At 42.1% G+C, this 23,444-nt stretch overlaps 1 protein-coding gene across 4 annotated transcripts in view; it reads left to right on the top strand.

The window, feature by feature from the left end:
* The first annotated feature begins 5,570 nt into the window (after nucleotides 1-5,570).
* CHPT1 (choline phosphotransferase 1) overlaps nucleotides 5,571-23,444 on the top strand; it is a 79,387-nt gene continuing 61,513 nt past the window's right edge. For 2 of the 4 annotated variants that reach the window (XR_003856409.1, XM_029599710.1), the window contains exon 1: nucleotides 5,571-6,187. Coding sequence is in view for 3 of the 4 variants with exons in the window: in XM_029599710.1 (XP_029455570.1) it covers nucleotides 5,942-6,187 (246 nt within the window). In the remaining variant the exon portion in view is untranslated. The remainder of the gene's footprint in view (nucleotides 6,188-23,444) is intronic. The other 2 variants (XM_029599711.1, XM_029599712.1) reach the window with 2 other exon arrangements.

The following is a 23,444-nucleotide window of genomic DNA, read 5'->3' as shown; positions in this document are numbered from 1 at the left end:
CGCGGAGGGTGTGTCTGTCTGTCTGTCTATCCAGCCAACCGTATGCGCACATCAGCAGTTAGCGTAATGTGCACAAGTGGGGCCGCTTACCCTTACTTAAGCAGCTGGCACACGCTAGACGTAAGACACCACAGGGTCTGGGAAAAATGTGGGCGGAGCAGCAGGAGCTTGTGCCATTGCTCCCAATCCTTGCAGGGCCCGCTGAGCTTTTAGCAGAGAGGCAGGTGAGGCAAGTGAAGGAGAACGTGCCTCTGTGCAATGCTTGTAGCATGTCCTTTCCAACTTATTTGTTTAAATGGGATTGTGGTTTTCTTAGTGAGCCGGTGCTCGTGTAAATATTGATGATATATTTATTGCCTGGGGCCGGCTCATGCGGGGAAACCTGGCTTAGATTCCTGGGCCAAGCTTCTGATCTCGTCCAGTGGCAGCACCTGGAGGCCAGACTTACAGTCCCATTAGAACTGGCACTGTGATGGCTGGCAGAGCCGGGAAGGGGATATAAGAATATGGGGGGAAAATCCTTGGGTTGTTGAGAGTCGAGGCTCATGGCGCCAGATTCCAGCTATAATCCGAAAGCAGAAGGAAACTGTTGGGTGAATCATTACATGTATATATATTATTTATTGAGTAGTTTAGATGTTTTTACATTTTGTGAATGGCTACTGTACCCCGCCCGGAACTATGGAAGGGCAGGTAAATATTTTAAATAAATAAATAAATTCCCTTTGCATTATTTTTTTTTATAATTTTGCAGAATACCACAATAGCTGTAAAGGTATTCTTGTCGAATTAGAGCAGAGGTTCCCAAACCTGTCCTGGGGGAGCCCCAGTCAGTCAGGTTTTCAGGATATCCACAACGAATATGCATGAGCTAAATTTGCATGCACTGCCTTCACTGCATGCAAATTTTATCTCATGTATATCCATTGTGGATGTCCTGAAAACCCAACTGACTATGGGGTCCTAGAGGGCAGCTTTGGGACTCAGTGGATTTGAGTGTTTCTCTACATCATTCATGTGACTATACATTTTAAATTATACATATTATATTATTGAGGATTAAACTGCTCTACAGTATTTTATGTTATTTCATCCTCCACAGCACTTAAAAACAGTAAACAAAATGTTTATTTTTAACATACACAAGGCCAGATATATTACTCGTCTTCCCATATGCCCAAAATGGGAGAAACCCCTTTGAGAAAGCATGCTTGGCCCCGCAAGTACAAATATTTAAAAATTGTACAGTAGATGCCACAGATTTCGGTTCTAAAGATTGTGGGATTTTTCTTTTTTTTTTATGAGCAACTTTGCTTTTATTTTGAATACTTCTGCCTGTTTGAAAAATTAAGAATATGGATTTTTTTTTTTAAATGAACAATTTGTTGTTATGGCTCAAATCACAGTGGAAATGAATGTAAAACACAAAATTTCCAATGATGTACAGCGTGCAATTAAATATGCGTGTTATGTAACTTTTCCCTGTTGAATAAAACCATGAAAGAGCAAATCCAAGTTCTGCTAGTCAGCAGGGAGAGGGGAGGGTTGGGTATTTGGCATGTATGTGCAATTTAAGGCTTTCTCCAGAGTCCTTCATGGTAATTCTCTGGGCATCCCAATTACAAAACACAAACAAACAAACAAACAAACCCAGCATCGCCCCCAAATGTATAAACAATTTGCAGATACATTTTTTATATTAAACAAATTGTACAAGTAAAACATGCCTACTGTATAAGGGCTGCCAGAAGTCAGCCATTACAGCAAGAAATAATCTTCTGGAAAAAAACCTTACAAGCTTAACTACACCTACTCGTACAAATAATTCCCTAACTTAATCTACAGTAATGTATCATCTATTCTAACAGAAATCTAGAGAATGACAAGCCCCCAGCCAATATTTCATTCAGAATTTCTACAAATGTGCAGAAGCCGGTGCCATGAGATCCTCCATGCAAGGGAATGGGAAAGTGACAAGAACGGGTGAACCCATAGCTAGAAATGTGCAAAAGCAAATCAATCCAAGTGACACATGGTGAAGAAGTGAGACTATGATGGGCAAATTTTGCCAAGAGTATCAAAGCTAGCCTCTGCTGCCAAACGCTGGCAGCACAAGTCAGCGAACCCAAACTCCTCTTTCCTAAATGCAAGCACTTAATTGTGACCAGAATCGTTAGCTGTAATTTTCTGAACTGAAACAAAATAAATTTACAACATTCCATGCTGGGAATAAGCCAGCCTTCCAATGACTGAAATATAAAGACACATGATTTCAGTATAATAATGTAAAAATACAAAAATTATATTCCGCAACCTCCAATACTGCTGTTCGAGACAGATTTCAATTTTACACTCATGTTCCAAAAAATGAGATATTCACAAACAGCAACACGTAAGTTATGTACAAACCGCTCGATTGAACTCTTTTAGGAAGGTCAAGTCATCCAGCTTGAGCAAAAAATATGAATATTCTCCACTGACTAATCAACAAATGAAACTAGGCCCATGCACATTACTCCATATGGGACAAGGTGCCTTCCATATCTTTGTGGCACAATTTCTCAATCAAGATTCTAATTCACTAATGGGTAGATTTTATAATTTGAGTGCATGCGCTTCCCAGCACTTCCCGTGTGCACATGTGTGCCGGATTTTGAAATCTGCGTGCGCAAGGAGGGGTAGACTTTGGCAATTTTGCGTGGCGATGCATCACAGCCTTCTCCAGTTCCCTCCCAGTTCGCTCAAATTAAGGAGCAGACTGGGAGGGAACTTCCTTACCCCCTACCCTAATCTCTCTTCCCCTTCCCCTCCCCACCTCCTAAACCCTTTCTCCTACCTTTTTAAAATGTTATTTTGTTGCTTACTGCTCCATTGGAGCAGGAGCAACTTGTGCATGCCTTCTGTCCCTGCCCGGTACAGCGGCAAATGGCCACTGTACCGGCCGCCTCCAGCCCCACCCCTTTCTTCAACCTGGCACTTCTGCGTGTAAATATTATTTAACATCACAGCAATTTTCAAAAGCCCATTTACACACAGATTAATTTTAAAAGCAGGTACATGTGAAAATGTAGCATACTATCATAGCAATTGAAAAAAGCTATTTATGCTTGTAAAGAACACTTATGCAAGTAAATCCTATGGAAAATTCAATGACATATATTGAGGCAATTTTCAAAAGCCCACTTATGCAAGTAAAGTGCATTTACATGTGCAAAACCCAATTTTAAGTGAGCAAATGCTTTTTAAAATTAGGATCTATAGGTGCACTTACACCTGTAAAATCTATTGACAATTCAGTGGTCTTTATTTGTAGCTATTTTCAAAATCTCACATGGGTAAAATGCATTTAAGTGTCTAAATCCTTTTGAAAATTACCTCTTAAGCTTTTCTTCCACACTGGGAGAAAAAAAAAACCTGATTTACTATGGCTTTTTCCTATTTTCTGTCTGAGAAGAATCTTCAGGCACCAGGATCCCAATTTACAGTGAGGCAAAAAAGCTTCTGGCTGTCCACGTGACCAAATGTTTTGCATATTCATGAAGTTAATAATAAAATCTCGGCTAGGAAATAAAACAACAGTTTAGAGCAGGTAGTTGCCTCATATATCGTCAATGGTGCAGCTCTGCACAGTTCTCAGATAAACCTTATTTTTGGCAACATTGAAAATGACAACCTTGATTTTTAACATCAAACATAGTAAAGGAAACTCCAAAAACCACCTGGTTACCAATCCTATTTTACAAACAAATTTCTGACAGTATGAGCTTATGAATTGTTATAGTTATGCATCAGCAAGCCTGACGGCGTGCCCCTACACAACCAGGCCGCACGGACCGCTCCAGCATATGCGTTGTATATAAAGGAAAGGGAGATTTTGTAGTCTTTTTTTTTTTTTTTCTTTTGCAAATAAAATTCAATAATTATGCAGGTTAGTTGTACTGGTAATGACCCTGGCTCAACAATGGCTGATGTTTTGCATTAAACCTTCTTCAGGAGGAAAACGATCATATACAACTCTAGTGTATCTAATCCCAATTCTCTTCATAAAACTAAAATTAGAAAAGATATTACAAAAATTATTAGGAAAAATTGTTTTTTTGAAAAGCTCAAAATACTTATCTTGTAGTTGAACAAATACAAATTCTTTTATTTGCAAAAGAAAAAAAGATTAAAAAATCTCTCTTTCCTTTATATTAAATGCAAATGATGGAGCGGTCCAGTTGTGTAAGGGCACGCCGTCAGGCTTACTGTTGCATAACTATAACAATTCATAAGCTCATACTGTCAGAAATTTGTTTGTAAAGTAGGATACACCTGTTTTAGTAGATTTGAAGGAGAGAGAGACTGACTGACTACACAGTGAGGTAGATCTTAAAAACATACGCATGCGCGCGTACATTTGTTCACGCCACCGGTTATAAGATACACCATAGCCGCGTGTATTTTATAAAATCCGGGGTTGGTGCACACAAGACTGCGCAAAATCGGCAGCCTGCGCACGCTGAGCTGCGCAGCACACCTCCGTTCCCTCCGCATCCCCCCCCTACCTTTTGTTGTGCAGGCGTATCGTGCCGCCTCGCATCCCCCCCCTACCTTTTGTTGTGCAGGCGTATCGTGCCGCCTCACATCCCCCGGCACAGGCCAGGGGGACTCGGGACCGCCCCCTCCCACACCTTTTACAAAGCCCCGGGACTTAGGCGCGGTGGTGGCCTATGCAAAATAGGCACGCCAGCACGCAGGGCTTTTAAAATCTAGCCCACAGTGTCCTCACACTAGATAGGTATTTGTATCCCTATGGGAGGCCCACCTAGTAACTCGAGGTGAGGTATAGGTATTAGTGTAGGGGGTTAGGGGCCACTTTGAAATTCAACGTGAGACGTATGAACAGAACAGTGCTCTCTTGTGAAGATTTGATGACCTATGGAGAGAGGAAACTCACCCAAAGATGAGATTTGTGCAGTGTTCTCTCCACCTAGCTTGATGTTACCCATGTAGAGAGTCCATCAAGCTAGGTTGAGAGAATGCGATACTTATCGTATTTTGATAAATCCAGGCCTATGTTTGGTGTCACTTTTGTTGGAACCTCCTGGCTCTTGTGTTAGGATTAACCTTAATTTTTACACATTTTATATCAACATTTTTAAACTTTTTATATACATTGTTAACTTTGAAAACTTGTCTACACACAATGTGGGAATTTGTGTACAATGGTGCAGAATTTAAATTATTTTTGCAACTTTTTGAGTTTTGAGCTACTTTTGGCCTAGATTGGGTGACTGAGAGGGCTCTAAAAACTTTTGATATCTGGCAACCCTGAAAACTAGGCCTGTTTGTGGCTCGCCAGGACCTGAGTTGGCCACCCCTGTCTTATATTATACAACAGGTAAACAGATGGGCCAGCTTCACATTTTGGACCAGATATAGTAAAGGAAAGGATTTCCACCCATTTTTTGTCCATGGTTCCAGGGCTGAAGCCTCCACCCAAGTTTCAGACTTGTGCTAACTGAACTTCCTTTTGTGGCCATGGGGAAAAATGCTCAGCACATCTGCTACTCGGGTCCCCCGAAGAAGGGTCGCGGATCCCCCGGCCTTAGAGCCAGGGCTAAGGGTGTGGGACTTGGAAGAAGCAGTCCTGACTGGAGCCTCCGGGGAAAGACGCGCAAATAGAGCCCCGGCGCCTGAACTAAAACTTCCACTGGGAGGAGAGAGCTTTGACCTCGCCGCATGCACCGAGCAGGGCGTTTAAATCTCCCGGCCTCCCCGCTCGCTCCCCTTCCGGCCCCAGATTTCCTGCTCCGGCAGGGCGGAAGAAGCCGCGGAGGTAGCGGTGGAGAGGGGGGGCGAGGGACAGCCTCCCCCAGTTACTCGCCGGCTGATCGTCCTCCTCCTCCCCCCCCCCCCCACCCCGGGAAGCGCAGGCAGGGAGGCGGCGGCGCCCACTATGGCTTCCCCGGGGCTGTGCGTGCCCGAGCCGCTGACGGCGCAGCAGCTGAAGCGCCTGGAGGAGCACAAGTACAGCGCGGCGGGCCGCTCGCTGCTGGAGCCGCCCATGCAGCTGTACTGGAACTGGCTGGTGCGGCGCCTGCCGCTCTGGCTGGCGCCCAACACCATCACCGTGGTGGGGCTGCTGCTCAACGCCCTCACCACCCTCCTGCTCGTCTGCTACTGCCCCACCGCCACCGAGGAGGTAAGAGCGGGGCCCGGGGCGCTCACCGACCCCCCCCCCCCCCCAACAACGAGCGGATTGGAGCCAGAGGGCGGGGGGGGACTGGGTCCCTGGCTCATGGGGACTTAGGGTGCTGACACTGCGATGGCAGATCATTGGGATAGGGCGGGGGGGGGGGGGGGGGTGACAGCGGTAGGTGCCTCTCTTTTTTTTTTTTTCCTCTTGCAGTTGACTCTCAAACCCATGTACTCTTGTCATCTTAAAGTCCACCTTTTCATGAGATTAGAGAACCATAAATGGGTGAGGTAGTTTTGGGGTTACAGATTGGATTAGCCGAGAGTGCTGGCAGGGTCTGTGAAGATGAGGCTTTTCTGCAGGCGCAAAAGGCTCACCGGCTAGTCCATTATGGGGTCGATTTTTAAAAGGAGCACGCGTGTGTATCCATGAGCGCACATGGATGCACTGATTTTATGACATGCGCACCCCGGCAGGTACATGTTATAAAATCTCATGGCCGTGCGCGCAGGAGGGGGTTGAATTTTAGTAAACTACGCACGGCGACGCAGTCGGGCCTCTCCCAGTTCCCTCCCAGTCCGCTCCATTTTATTTATTTTTTTTTTTACTTACTGCTCCATCGGAGCAGAACCAACTTCCATGCGCTGGCTGACTGCCGGCGCACACTTCCCCAGGACAGCAGCTAATGGTGCTGTCCTGGCCCGCCTCTCCCTGCCCCATTCATTCTGACAGGCCTGGCACTTGGGCGCATTTTGGGGTTTACGCGAGTGACCGGATCTGTTGGAAAATGCGCGTGGCGCACACAAGATCCAGTCACGCGCATAAACCCCGAAATTTACGCACGTGGCCCTTTGAAAATTTACCTGTATTTAATGAAGTCTCTTATTTACTATACTACCTTTCCCAAAATGGACCCCCAAGCCGGTTACAAATATGAAACACATTAACCATACTTTTTGTTGATCCTTTGAAAAGGGTTGCTAAAACCTGTCACAATTATGTAAAAAATATATATATATTACAATTGAAATATTTGTAAATGTGAATTGGTCATCAGCACTCATAAGTCTCATGTTACTTTTTGATACCTTCCCCTGTCCAGGTAAAAATATTAAAGGTATTTAATCTAGAAGATGGAAACCCAGACATATAATATAGATCTTTGCCCTGTAATGTGATCCAGTAGGTAACTGCAAGAATATTTTGGGAAAAGCATCCCCTGGTGCAAGTGATGATAACATTTCTCCACAGTCAAAATGTACACAACTTGTGAAATCACGTGTATAAGCTATTACATTGCTGTACTTCTTTGTCAAGCTGTTTAATATTTCCTGTTTGGTATTGGCATCCAGTGTAAGCAGTTTTTTCCTTGTATGAGGTACAAATTGCATCCGCTCAGTCCCCAAGCACAGGCAAAATTCTGTTTCTGAGGAGAAATAGAAACAGAAATGCATTGCCTTCCATGCTGTGTAGGATGCAAAGACATTAACGATGCACATTTCTCAGGGTGACTGAGAAAATCAAAGACTTCTCACAAAAGAAGGAGCAGGAAAAACTATAATCCTGGGGATCCTGTCGCTATGCTAGAAACATAAATAACCTGACTAGGGGCCATATGGGTAGTATCAAAACCTGGGAATGGTCTCTTCTGTACCCTGTAATTTTATTTTACTGCTGTTACTGTTTTTGTAATTCTTTTCTTTCCCTTTATTTTAATCATACTGTGTACAACACATGTACAAACTGTCAAGCCAATAAAGGAATCTGAAATAGAGCACATTGCGTCGGTTTCTCTGGAAGTGGAAAACGCTGCATCAAGAGAGAACAGTTTCCGCACTAATCTGTATTGGAAACTTGAGAGACTCGTGTTTAAATCCCTTCCCCCCCCCCCCAACCTCAGGCATCAGATGAGGTTCCTTGGATGGACCCCCAAGTCCGGATACTTATAAATAAGTGGATGGAGATATGCCAACAACTAGAAGTCGCTCAGGATTGATACCACAATTGACAAACGCTAGCGGGTCCCAGGCTGAAACCAAAAAAACAAAAAGCCCCGCATCAAAATGATTAAAATGCAACCATCAGCAGATAGATTAATAATGCATTGTTTACAGTTCATACTCCTGGGGGAATTCTGTGCACAAAAACTTAAAATTCTACAAACTTTATATTGGTCAAAATAACACAAGTTACATGACAGTCTTTAAGTAATTACATTTTAAATTAATACAGAAATAAGTTAATACTTAAAGATGCAGAATTTTAAATATTTTGAGCAGAATTTCCCTAGAAATTCACTGTAAGAGTGTCCCTTCCACTTGCTCTCCCTACTCCCCTGGTCACTTTGCCCTCTCAGGCCCCAACTCCTCCACCTGCCAGTATCTCTCCCCTCCACCTCTAGACTCACCCCTTTCCACTCTATTGCCAGTCCCAGAGTTTGAGCCCATTCTCTGTACTGCCCCTCACACAGGCTCCCTCTGTCCCTCCCTCTCTCACACACATGCTCCTTTTCTCTAGTACACATACACACACCCTCATACAGGCTCCCTCCCTCACACACATCACCTCATACAGAGTCCCTCTCTCTTGCATACATACCCACACAAGCGCCCTTTCTCTTTCACACAGGCTACCTATATCTCTCTCTCTCACACACCCATTTACACAGGCTTTGTCTCACTTAAACAATCCCTTCATACAGGCTAGCACCCTCACATACACAGGATCCCTTTTTCATACACATGAGCTCCCAATCTCTCACACACATACGCACTCCTTCACAATCTCCATATAGCCTACCTCTCTCTGAAACCCACACTCAAGCATCCTCCCATGCTCTCTCACCCCCTCTCCCTGCTCTCACCCTTCCCTCTCCTCTTTCACACCCCTCTCCCTCTCCTCTCTCTCTCTCTCTCTCGCTCTCTCTCTCACACACACACACACACACATTTTCTCTCACCTGGGCCTTTATCTTCGCCGCAAGCAGAGCACACTCCATTCGCGGCACACAGGGGCCTTCCATTTTCACCACGAACAGCGCGCCTGTGCCTTCATCATCGGTGTGAACTGAGTGCGTCCCGCGGCACACGTGGGCCTTCATCTTCACGCGCTCCGTTCGCGGCATGCCGGGGTCTCCTCTGCTATTTTCTGCGCAGAATTCCCCCAAGACTAAGTTCAGCTGTGTTTAAAACATAAGAATGGTGCACCAAACTAATTGAAAAGTAGTCTACTTCTAATTGCTCGACTTCCTCAAAGAGACAAACATCCTGACCTCCCCTCCCCAATCCAGCTTCAGAAAAGCCACAGCAGTGAATCAGTCCTATTAGACATCACCAATGGTATCCATGTAAATGCAGATCAAGGAGGTGACTATCCTAATCTTACTGGATCTTTCTGCAGCCTTCGACATGGTTGACCACAGTCTCTGCAGTCTCTACAGTGCTTAGGCAATGTCGGCATCGAAGCCACTGCCCTTAGATGCTCAGTCTGTCGTGTGGGCCAGCAAACAGCCCACTCCAAAAAAGCTGATTAGTGGAGTACTCCAGGCTCTCTGTTCTTTTCCATATTCTCTTTAACATCTACATCCATCCTATCTGCAATCTGATTCTGTCCTTCAATATTGAATGACACCTGTGTGTAAATTACTTCCAACTTTGCTTTAAACTTGGGTCTGACCAATCCTCTTTCCATCGCCAATCTCAGTAAATGTCTGGCAGTAGCCCAATGGCTCAGCAACCATAAACTCAAACTTAACCCTTCAAATCTGACTTCTTTGGCTAAGCCACCATGGTCACCCCCTATGGTCCTTACCCTCCCTAGCTGGGAACCCCCCCCCCCCCCCCGGCCCAAATATTCTGTATAAAATCTAGGGGTTCCACTTGGTCCTAATCTCACTATGGAATCCCACATCCCCAAGGTAACGAGAGTATTTTTTACCTTCTCCAGAATCATCAGCTGTGCTACTGTTTTGAGCAACACAACCTTGCGTTGTCATCCATGCAATAATCACCAATTGTTTAGATTACTATAATGCCCTTTTGAATGGTATCTCCCAGACCTGCTTGAAATGACTTCAGCTCGTGCAAAACACGGTGGCCAGAATCCTAATAAGGGCCAATCATTGGATCAAAAAAGACCCATCCTTTGCAGACTACACTGGCTACTGATAGAAATCAGGATTAAGTTCAAAACCACCTGCTTTGTCTTCAAATGTGTGACAGTCGGGCTGTGGAGTACCTCGCCTGTCTTCTTTTCTTCTATGCCCCTGCTAGAGAATGCTGATCCTGCCAAAAGGCCCTTCATTCCTCCCCGCCCCTGACCTCTGCCAAATTGAAATATACATAATTAAAGGCCTTCATCTGCTGTGTTCCTAAGATCTGGAATGAGGTTCCTCTACCCATCCTCTTGGAGCCAAACTACCTCACTTTCTGGAAAAAAAAGCTAAGGCATAGCCATGCTGCTAAGCCTTCCCTACTCTTGGTCTTGCTATTACCGTGGCTCACAGAGTACACTATTACATTACTATACTTCTTTGTCAAACTTCTTTGTTGAACGTTTCCTGTTTGGTATTGGCTAGCTAGTTTATATTGTTACCTATTTTATGCTTAGGGTTTTTACATTGTAATCCGCTTTGAGACTAAAACTGGCAAAAAGCGGAATGTAAAATGTTCATAAATGAGGAGCTGAAATTTGTTACAGGCACACTTTTAAGCAAGCTGCACTCCCCAGGCGATGATACTATAGAGCTCTCAGGAGCAAGTACTGGGCAAGATCAAAAGTGGCTCCAAATAAATATTCTTCTGATAGGGAATTCCAAGGGTGGGGTTACTTCAGGTTAATTCCGTGATACCAGCCGCATTTGCTCCCAAAGCTAGCTCCTCCTTTTTCCACAAAAAATAAAGCATCTCAACCAGGGGGGGCCGATTAATGCCTGATTTAAAAGTCTTGTAGAATTTGGAAGACAGCCCATCATGTCCTGGAACTTTACCAGACTTAAGGTCCAAGATTACCTCTTCTCCTTCAGTCTTTCTATTCAAAAGATCCCTGACTTCTCCAGATAGGTGAGGAAGATTGATGTCCCTCAGAAAGGCTTCAATATGAGCGTCGGTCGTATATAGATCCGCATAAAATTGGGAGAACTTTTAGGATATCGGATGACTCTCATGGAAATACTTCCCCTCTTTGGATTTTATTTTCAAATTTTGATTTTCCATAGCCCGGTTTTCAAGCTTCTAGCCAAGATTTTCCCTGCCTTATTTCCAAATTCAAAGTATTTTTCTTAACCCTACAAAAATTAGATTGTAAGCCCTGTGGGGATAGGGAAGTACCTACAGTACCTGAATGGTAAACTGCTTTGATGTACACTTTGAAGTGCCAAAAAGCAGAATATAAAAATCTAAATAAATAATCCGCCTGCATAGCTATCTCTGCTAAATCTAAATCTTGCAGTTCCTGTTTTGCCGATTCGAGCAGAGCTGTCTCTATGCCTCTTGAGACTGAGTTCCAGCGTAGCTATTTTTTTGCATTAATTCAACACGCAGTTTGCCTTTCTCTTTCTTCAAGCATGCTGATCTAGAAATAAATGTTTTCCTCAATTCTGTCTTCATGCGTTCCCATAATATAGCCGGTGTGACCTCTCCATTGTTATTAATAGCTACCATAAGTACTCTTTGATGTTGGACTCAATATCTGCTATAAATGACTTGCAGGCTAATAAATCCGCATTTAGTCTCTAGTACTTTTTGCCCGCACAATCTTTCCCTAGCTGTAACTCCACCCAAACCGCAGCATGATTAGACCAATTCAGATCCTAACGTGTGACCCACTAAAAACCTATCTAATAAAAGGAAATCTATCCTAGAGTATGAAGAATGTGCCTTGGAATAGAAAGAATAAACTTTGTCGGGTTCTGTAACCTCCATCAGGTTCCCATCCATGAGTAGAGACTTTAGCTTGTCCCTCTGAACCTTAGATACCACGCTCATACCACCAGAATTGTCCAAAAAAAGGGTATCGTGACATATTAAAGTCTCCCCTGGTTATCAGGTGTCATGGAAACAGAAACTCCCACCTCACTTAAAGACATTGCGGCGGCCGCCATGGGCTTCATTCTGACTGTTTTACCTTGAAATGTGAAAGATAGTCCAAAGGGAAACCGTCATCTGTAACCAATGGCTTCTCTTCTCAGCACTGAAATTATGCTCTTAAATTCACGACTTTTCCTGATGGTAATGGGTGAGAGATCCTTTAAGACTTCAACCTTTTGATCTTGCCATTGAATGGATCCCAAATTCTGGCTAACTGAGCCTCCTTTTCTTTAACCGTGAAACTGTAAAAGCAGGCTATAATATCACATCACAAGTTCCTGCGTTGGGCACCAAGTGCTCTGTGCACTCTTTCCAGCTTAATTGCAGGCACCGGATCTATTGTCTCCTCCTTTTCTAAAATCATGGAGCAGATACTGTGCACAATCTGGAAGCAGTCCCCAAATTAGTCTGCTTCTTGCACTCCATGAAATCTGAGGTTGACTCTCTGTGACCTGTTATCCTGGTCTTCCAATTTCTCCTCCAGATCACTGGTGGGTTTTTTTTTTTGTAATTTCTGCCATTGCTTCACGACAACCAGATATATCTGCAGCCTGGTCCTCTAGAAGAGTTTCTGTTTCTTCTAATCTCTGGCCCAGACCTGCAATGTCTCCCCGCAGCTCGGTGACCATCACACCAAATTCATCTTTAATGCCAGCCATGTCTTGCCGGACCTCTGCGAAACATTTCACAAATTCTGCCTGAGTTGGCACACAGAGGAGTCGTCCCCGTTTGTACCGGCGCAGGCACTGGCTCCAGAATCATTCGGCGCGGGTCCTGCCACTTCCTCCTTGTGGCCATCTTCCTCCACCTCCTCTAGTTCAGCCGCCCGGTGCACCTCTCGCTCTGTAAATGAGAAGTGCTTCAAATCAGGTTTCGTTTTTTTCTGCAGCCTCTGCCGCACCACAAGCTCCAACTTCTGAGGGTTGCGAGGGGCCCTGGACGCAACAATGGCGAAAGATTGCTGAGTCGGGTAAGGAGCGCCAGATTTTAAGCTGCCGTCTCCCTAGATGACATCACTTCCTCTCCCAATTCTGGAATTTTTCAGTTTTCTAACCCTCTGCTGGCTAGTTGCCCACAGACCTAATCAGATTTCATAATGCATTGGTTTCGAACACATGCATTTGCAAGATAGTTCCACAATATGCCTGGTCCATCATGTTGCTTATGTTGCTAAGTCACTTTGAGAAGCATAAACCTCGACACAGGAAAACGAAGCCTGATTTGAAGCACTTCTCGTTTACTGAAATGGCAACTCCTCAGGCAACCATTGCCACCACACTGTCAGACTTTATGGAATCGCCGATTGCTCTTCCAGTGCGAGTGAAGATGTCATAATGACATCTTCGAGAATATAAGCCCAATTAGACCATTGTTCCAATAGGTTGTTAGGGAGGGGGCTACACATGATTGGTGCATACTGCATGAAGTCAAGATTTATATACGTACTTTAATGTCAATAATACCTATCCCTTCTTCTGTATATAGATAAAAAGGAATGGTGTCCATTATATAGCTTGTTACTCCACTGTAATGAGCTACAATCCTTACTAGACTAGAGGTTTATTCATCAAAATATATTGGAAAGAATTTGGAGTTTTGGAAAAGCTCCTGATAGCATGAAATTTAGTGTAGCAGAATCTGCACAGTGTTTATTATTCTTTATTTTCTTCATCTGCTCCGATTTCATTGGTCAAGAGCTGTTTTTTATCTCTTTATATGTAGGATCTCTTGCTGCAGGAACTGGTGTGTGCCGTTACAAGGCCTCACCAGCCTGTGTAGCTACTAAGAAAGTGGTTTCTACCAGTATATTAATTTGCCAAAAAAATACTTTTATAGCATTAAAACAGTGCAAGCGCTAAGGTTTGATTGCATTATGCCATATCGTGCTCCTGCATGATTTTACCACTGCATCTTCTGTGACCTTTTTGGGCAAGGCCCTATGAACCCTATCAACCTCCAGTCTAGAAAACCTTCAAATACTGTAGTACGGCTTTGCTTTATGTCTATTGAGTACATTAATGTTACTTGTTTAGGATGATGTAATTGACCCAAAATGATCCTTTCTGTCCCACTGCCAGCTTGTTTACCCATTAAAGTTCCGCTGTGTTCAGAATTAATGCAAGGAATGATTTTATTTTATTTTTTTACTCTACTGAGCAAGCTCAAATGGATACCATGTGAGTCCATTATATCACACAGGAGTACACAGAGTTCCTTTACGTGGCATTCATCCAAACCACTGGCTGCAAACATTTGAGTACTGACAAACATCTTAGATCAGGAGATGATATCTGATTACATTTGTTTCTGTATTTAGTTAAGAACAATTACTGTACAACCGCAATCAGTATTTAGAAAACCACATTTGAGGAGCATGGCCTTCTATTGATCTTAGCATCATGCATTTAGTTTAATGAGAACTGCAATTAAATGTCTACTACTTGTGTTATTTCAGAATTGTATGCTGGATTTTCTTATCCATTTGCGATAAGAGATATTTTGTTTACTTGTAATGTCATCAGCGATTAGGTATTATCTCATTTCCATACAAGCCCATTGAAATAACTTTTTACTGTTCTGTCTTCCTTGTGGTGGTTCTTCTTAACTATAAATATAGAACAAACATTCACAGTGGGCTCTTATTGGTTTGAGACAATGTGGTTTTTTTTACTAGTAGACAAAATGACGCTTTGTTTCATTTTCGTTATGCTTAAGAGTTTTAACAGAAAATCTTTATAATGGGCAACCAGGTCTCTAGGCCTCCCTCGCATGGCCCTGTTCACAAAGTACTCGTATCACATGAATAAACATACCAAACAACTATTGGAACTAGCAAAGGCCGCATGCAGCTTCATTAACACAACAGTAATTCACCCGAGCCACAAAACTTCATATACAATAACCCTCGTGTACATCCGCTTCACCCCAGCAAGATATACCACTCCCCCCCCCCCCCCTCCAGGCCACCCAGCCTGTAAACAGAAGCAGCAAACTGCCGCTCACCGGGACCCCCACCACAGCCCAGCAAGGAGTCCCCACTGCGTGACTGAACCCCCAATCACATGCAGTAACTCGGGAGTATTCAGTGTCGTAGAATCCAGCCCCCTCCCCACGAAGCTGCGACAACCCACACAAGACCCAAGAAATAAATAAATAGATTTTAAGATATTTTATTTGTTTTATATTGAATTTTATGTTTTAAATTTAAGAGTGATTATTTTATGTTACATGCATACAGAATTTTATTGTACTGTAAACAGACTTGAAATCAACATGAATGTCGGTATATAAAATCAACTAAATAAAGGGCGGGCAGGAGGGATGCTAAGAGCATCGTTGGAAGGCAAAAGGATAGGTAACACCTCAGTGATCAGCCCCGTGAGTCCCTATTTTCCCTTGATGCACTGGGACACGACCAATCAGGACGCATAACAAGCTCTTGCATGATTTGAAATTCCAGTGCAGCAAGGTCCCAGCCCAACAGCCACAACAACCCCTAGGTAGCCCAGCCGGCTCACTCGGGAGCGCCAAGCCTGGTGCCCATATTCTCATGGGCATCCAGAGACGTGGCCTCGCCTGCCTTGCTTAAAAGATAAAAATATACTTTTGTTTAAGCCACTTCTACTATCTAATCCTTTCTGTAGCGCTACTAGAAGTATGCAGCAATGGATGTACAGATAACACATAAGCAACAGTCCCTGTTCCTTGGAGATTACAGTCAACGCCAAGACACACAGATAAAACAAATAAGAGGTTCCAGGAAAGTCATTTATTCTAGTAAACATGGTTAAAATCAAAATAAGGCTATGATTAGGGAGAGCCAGGCTTTAAGATTTGAAAGTAAACTAAGAAAAACTGGGTTTTTAGGCAGGATTTATTTATTTATTTATTTATTTATTTATTTAAGGGCTTTTATGTACCGATGTTCATGTACTGGTACATATCACGTCGGTTTACATAGAACCAAAGTTTGAAATTACATTGAACATTCTATCGAACAACAGGGTACAAATAACATGTCTAACATCATGGGAACTTATTGATAACGCTGAGAACTTATAGATAGAGCCAAGGACAAGTTAGAAATTAAACATTAAAAATTGTAAAATTATTACAAATAACAAATAAGATTATAAAATACAAGAAACGAATAAATAAGTAGCAATCAACAATAAACAGGCTTAATAAGCATGATTGGAGTAAAATGGGGCTAAACAGGAGAATTAAGGATGAATATGGCCAATGAAAGGGGCAAGATGCAACAACTCAGAAATCGCAGCGAGGGAGAAGAGAGGGCATAGATAAGATCAGCTTGCCCTGTGAACAGGGGTCACAAGAAAGAATGTGGTAGGAGATGAGAGAAGAGAGGTAAGGAGGAGCTGCAGTGTGAATGCACTTGTAGGATAAGCTTGACCTGTAGGCAAAAGCAGATGGGGAGGTAATAGGGATTTACATTAGATTTTTTTCATTTTGTTTCAAATAGTGTGCACTCATTTCATTTTTTAGTGCATGCTAAATGAAAAAACCAAAATTTTTTTTTTTTTTTGCTGCACTAGCGCCTCTTTTTGGACAGGAGCGGCGGCTGTCAGCGGGTTTGACAGCTGACGCTCAATTTTGCCGGCGTCTGTTCTTAAACGTGCTGACAGCCACGGATTTGGAAACCAGATGCCAGCAAAATTGAGCATCCAGTTTTCAAGCTGCGGGCCCATTTTACATTTTTTTATTTTTTTTTTTATTTTTAACTTTTGGGACCTCCGACTTAATATCGCCATGATATTAAGTCGGAGGGTGCACAGGAAAGCAGTTTTTACTGCTTTTCTGTGCATTTTCCCGGTGCCGGCAGAATTTAACGCCTACCTTTGGGCAGGCGTTAATTTCTGAAAGTAAAATGCGCGGCTTGGCTGCACATTTTACTTACTGAATCACACGGGAATAACTAATAGTGCCTGCAACATGCATTTGCATGTTGCGGGCACTATTGGTCTCGGGGAGGTTGGGCCCCTCCCCACCCCCGAGCATTCATCCCTGGTACTCTTTACCCCTTACTGAATAAGGGGTAAAGTTAGCGCATCAAAAACGCTCGTCCAAATGCCGGTTAACAGTGCGCTCCACCGGAGCGCACTGTTAACCGGCTCCACCAGAGCGCACTGTACTGTACTAGCCTGTTACATAGCCAGATGTATTTTAATATTGGCCTCTGCTATGAATGACTGTGAGAACCTTGAACTGTATTGTAATAAACTATAGTCACATTACTCCTGCTGTTTTTGACTTCTGATCAAATATCAGGTTGCATTGTTGACACACAAGCTTTTGTCTCTTACCGCTCTTCCATGCGTCAGTGCTATGCATAGGGTGTATAGCCCGAGAGCATTGCGATCGTCAGCGGTGTATTCTGGATGTCCCAAATGTGTGGCAGGCACGGCTGGTTTAATACGAGGGAGCATGCATTTCTGTGGCCGTGCCATTAGTCAGGAACTCACTTCCCCAAGAAGTGAGATTGACAGATTGCTGCAAGACTTTCAAGAGCCTGTTAAAAACTTTATTTGCTGTCTTGACATATTTTTGTTTTTGTTTATTGTGTATGTTACTAGTAATCCGCTGAGATTAGTGGATCAGCGGAATAGAAATTGTTTAAATAAGTATTTCTGCATTCATGATGAGGTCCACTCTTTATAAACTGAATACATCAGAGAATATCAGTGATTTATGTCTTTCATTGTTTTGGGTTTTTTTTTTTGAATATGTATGTTGGTACACTTCCACTTCCACCTCTCTACCCCAATGCTCACATTCTCGTATCCTCTCTACCCCCAACCAACTCACCCATGTTCTCTCCTTCCTTGCTCACTTTTGTATACCCTGTACTGCCCTCCATTCCCCAGCATTCACCTTCTTCCTCAAAAACTCACCTTATTGGGCCCCTCCCCCCCCCCAGCATTCATCTCCAGTACTCTCATGCGTGCCTGACCTACACTCTGTACTAATTCAAAGGAACTTCTGCCTTTCCTCTGTGTTTCCAAAGAGAAATGCAGAACCGAGCCTCCTCCTTCCAGGCCAGGCTGCTGACCCTCTTCACTCCCACCCCCCCTTCCAGATGAGAGATCTGAAGCTGCTTCCATCCCCCGACAAGGGCAGGTCATGATTCAACTCCTGCCTAGTCTGCCTTCACTCCCGCTACCTGTAGAACCAGATTGCTGCACTCCCAGAGGGCAATTTGCCAAACTAGTAGAAATTCTCTGTATTGGAGGATATATTTACACTTTTAACAAGGCAATTTACTCTGGGGCCCTGCACTTTCAGTCCAAGTCCACGTTAATAATGGATTATGGACTTTTCTTCCAGGAATGTGTCCAAACCTTTTTTTAAACCAAGCTGCACACACAGTTTTTACCACATCTTCTGGCAACAAATTCCAGAGTCCAATTATGTGTTGAGTAAAAAAAAAAAAAAAAGAATTTATTTTATTTGTCTTAAATACTGTATATTACCTAGTAACTGTATTGCACAGAAATGAGCGATCAAGGCTTTTGTTTCTTCTTTTAAGTGCTTATTTTTCACAGTGCAGCAAAACCACGAGCATTCACAGTTCGCACAACACAAGCAGCTATGCAAAAGAAACTGTCATCTCTCATTTACACGATAATACAAACAAGTCAGCTATTCTTAAGGGACTGCCTACCCCTTCTTGCTCTCGTTCCTGGCATTCTGCATCCCCCTTTGCTCTCCTCTCAGACACAGGGAACAGCCTATACCCAGAATTCCCTGTCTTAAGGTGGTCTGGGTCCAGATAGTTAAGCCATGTTCTTAAGGTGTTCCAGGATTCCTGTCACATACTCTCTCCTGCAACTCAGTCTTACAAGGTTGAGCACTTGCCTGTGCCAGGGCTACCTCCCTGGGGTAAGAAAGCACTCTTCCCCCTCATCTGCAGGTGTAGAGGTTCGCTTAACTGCTACTGACCCCCTTTCTCCAAGCAAGGCTTTTTGTCCCTTTCGCTGAAGTCCTGCTACCCACAACCATGGTCCAACTACCTTATTATGGTTGAGGTATCCTTTATAGTCTGTTCTGAAGTGGTCCCAAAATGCCTCAAATTGGATATGGGAGTTGAGGCAGTATTCCAACCTCCATACAAGTCTTACAGTTGTTGTCAGTACCACCTGACCAGTGGGATGCTGTTGTTGATCTCTTGGACACATGCAAAGGTTGCCTTTCTCTTATGGTTAACCCCTATTTGTCTACTTAGCTCCTTGTTCACAAGTGTCTTGCTGCACCCCAAATCTATTAAAGCTTGGGTGGGGACTTCATTTAGCGCAACTGGGCCCACAAAGTCTGCCAGTCTCAGGCGTGCACCATCCACCAGACTACATCTTTGCAGGTTTGGAAAGGTACAACCCTCTTCCATTCCCAGGCTTCATTCTCGAGGTGAGAGTTCCCTTGTCAAGTCAACACGCTTATTTGCTTTACATTCAGTCATATCCACCAAGCGTTCATCTTTCCCTTCCCTTGGTTGATTACAGTCTCACACCTAGTCCTTGTATTTTTTTGAAAGAGTTAACCGATTTGCTTTTACCCATTTCACTCCACTCATCATTTTATAGACTTCTGTCATATCCCCCCCCCTCAGCCGTCTCATCTCCAAGATGAAGAGTCCTAACCTCTTAAGCCTTGCTTCATATAGGAGTCTGTCCATCCCTTTTTATCATTTTGGTTGCCCTTCTCTGTACCTTTTCTAATACTGCTATATCTTGTTTTTAGATGCAGTGAACAGATTTGTACATAATGCTTGAGGTGCCGTTGCCCCATGGAGTGAAACGGAAGCATTATGATATTCTCTGTTTTATTCTCCATTCCTTTCCTGATAATTTCTAGCATTCTGTTTGGTTTCTTGGCCACTGCTGCACACTGAGCAAAACATTTCAACATATTATCCACAGTGATGCTTAGATCCTTTTCCTGGTTTGTGTAACTATAATTTGGGTTGCACTTCCCTATGTGCATCACTTTGCACTTGTCCAAATTAAATGTCATCTGCTATTTGGATCCCCAGTCTCACAAGGTCCTCTTGCAATTTCTCATAATCCTCTATTGATTTAACAAGCTTGAGTAAATTTGTATCATCAGCAAATTTGATCACCTCAGTTGTTCCAATTTCTCAGTCATCTATAAACATGTTAAAAAGTAGTGATGCCAGTACAGATCCCTGGGGCACTCCACTATTCACCTTTCTCCATTGAGAAAATTAACCAATTAGCCCCACTCTCTGCTTTCTATCTTTTAACCAGTTCTTGGTCCACAACAGAACATTGCCTCCTATCCCATGACTTTTTTAAATTTCTTCAAGAGTCTCTCATTAGGTTTTTTTTGTCAAACACTTTCTGAAAATCCAGATACACTATATCGATTACTGTAACGGACTGTACATTGGGTTACCAAAATGTCAAATTCACTCTATTCAGTTGTTATTAAATTCAGCTGCTCGGTTGGTATCCAATCTAAAACGTTTTGAGAGAATTTCGCCAGTGCTCTGCCATCTTAATTGGTTACCTGTTTCGGACCGGATTTCCTTTAAAATCGGTTTAATTGTCTTTAAATTATGTAACTCCAACTCGTCACATTGGTTTAATGCTTTATTGAGAATCTATAAACCAACGAGATGCCTGAGATCCTCACAATTAAACAATCTAGAAGTCCCTTCTATTCGTCATGCTCGTTTGTTTAGTACTCGTGAGACCTCCTTTTCAATTGCGGCACCCTCTCAATGGAATTCAATCCCTATAGAATTGAGATCTATTGAGGACGTTAAGAAATTTAAATCATCCTATAAAGAATTTCTCCTAGCCCGTGCGTTCAGGTTGTAATATATTGAATTGATTCTCATTTTGTTTCTGTATTCATGATTATTGTTTCTGAAGTGAAAATGTTTTTTTATATTTAGATGTGATACTATTGCATTTTTATTATTTTATATAATTTATAATGTTTGTTTGTTTTGGTTTTGTCAAATTTTTTGTGTTTTATTATGTATGTTCATTTTGTATATCGCTTAGGCCTTTTGTGTTAAGCGATTAATAAATTTTTTAAATGAAATAAATGAAATGACTCAGCTTTATCCACCTATTTATTAATGCCTTCAAAAAAAGTAGCAGATTGGTTTGTTCCTTCCTTCCTTAGCAGTAGAATCAGAATATTTCCCTTTCTTAATTCTGATACAACTTTCTCAGTCGCAAAAAAATTGTACATCATCGGTAGAATGCGCACATGAAGACCACTGTCATACAAGTGGAGCATCAATCCAGTGATTATTTTTTTAATTGAGCTGTGATGTTCAGTAATTCAAGTTTGTTTTTGTTTTGTTTTTTACAAGTCATTTGGAGTTTTTGCCCACATACAACAAATCAGAGGGACAGACTAACATAACACAAATAGGATCTTTTTCCAGTTATAACACTAAGGCTTTCAGTTTGGGGCTGAGAAAAGGTTTTAGACTCTCTAAACAAAAAACACACTGAATAATATATATACTTGTAATGTCTCACAGCTGCATCTCCCAAAATTGACAATTTATGTAAAATTCCTTGTGGCAAGGTAGAGAAAACCACCACCGTTTTCAAAATATTTACCTCTGTAAGGAAAAAACACAAGTGTGTTCAAAATCAACGAGTGTTTTGACTAATTTTTTTCCTAATCACCATCTGATAGAACACAAGTTATGTGATCCATGTTCTCTTTATTTGATGGTAACAATGGTAAACCACAGTTAGCCAAAAGATTAAGAACCCTCTTGAAGGTCTTTGTGACCTTGAGAGAATAAGCTTTCTCAATAAACTGACTCCCTAATTATATCACTTTAATTTTATACACAGAAGTTTATAGCCTCCTCAGCTTTAAGAATTAACAAGCAGGGATGCTATTTTTTTTTTAATTGTTTAGAATGACTGCTGTCATCAAAGAAGTATTATTTTGCAGATTCTGCAAGCTGTATCATGGGCTTGCCGAGCATGCCATTTTGCACTGTGTAAATCCTTTAGAAACATGAGGCCCATATTAACCAGAAAGATTCAGTTGAGGCCCTAAGTTTAAAGCCTGGCCACACAGGTTGATTTGCAGAACTCATAAATCATACTGGTAAGTTGGCCAATGTGGATCTTGCACATGTAAGAAACCCAGGGTGAAAGAGGTGTCTGGTGTCAAATGCTTGCTGACTAGAGCATGTTAATGCTTATCACACGGAAGAACATAAAATGGAAACCATACAGTTTATAAAGAAGATGGCAGTCTTCACTATGGTATTCTTCCTCCTGGAGATGATTGGTTCAGATCTGGCTCTAAAGCTAGTTATAAGTCACTTAATATACATGTAACAAACATGTTTATTCACTAGTAGGTAAATGGCAGCTTAATAAGGAGATGATGATAATAAGACCAATTGTCCCATCCAGTCTGCCAAATTTTTATGGGCTATGCTGCTAAGGATATATCTCAGAGGCAGAAGTTTGAGCACTTATTCAAGTCAATGGTTTTTTAATCTTCCTCTGGTTGTTTATTATCTTGTTGATGACAATATAAGGATTTAAAATACAGATTTAAAGTGTGCCAAGACCTCTCTTATAGCTGTTTAAAAAGGTTATTTCCTCTGTTTTTCTCACAGTGTTTATCATGAAGTTTAAAGAACACTGCTTAACATTGAAACCAATGTAATTATTTTACCTCCATTCTCTATTGTGGGTCATGGCCTTAGACACAAGAGCTAATACACAGAGCTACAATATATAGCTCCATGTCTGTAAGGAGAAGTTGAGCCAGTCCTGGTTTTTGACCCATTATTTGTATGAACTTGTAGGTCCTATTTCTTAATAAACGAGAAATACATGCCCGTGCTGAAGAAAGGACTTGTGTATTTCTGAAAGCTCATAAAACTCGAGGGATTATTTTATTTATTTATGTATTTATTTATTTAAAGGTATTTATATACCGCTTTTTAAAATAAAATTTTATCAAAACTGTTTACAATAGTTTAAAATAAGATAAAAATTAAATGTAAATTAAACTAAATAAAAATACATAAATTTAGTTAAATAGCTAGATAATTACTAGCTCAAAATAAAATTCTTAATTAAAAAATAAAACAATAATAATAATAGTAGTAGTGTGCCATGGTAAACAGAATAGGAAAAGTA

The sequence above is a fragment of the Rhinatrema bivittatum genome, chromosome 4 (genome assembly GCF_901001135.1).
Source record: "Rhinatrema bivittatum chromosome 4, aRhiBiv1.1, whole genome shotgun sequence".
Taxonomy (NCBI): domain Eukaryota; kingdom Metazoa; phylum Chordata; class Amphibia; order Gymnophiona; family Rhinatrematidae; genus Rhinatrema; species Rhinatrema bivittatum.
The sequence above is the reverse complement of the archived record's forward strand: the minus strand, read 5'-3'. Positions and strand labels throughout refer to the sequence as shown.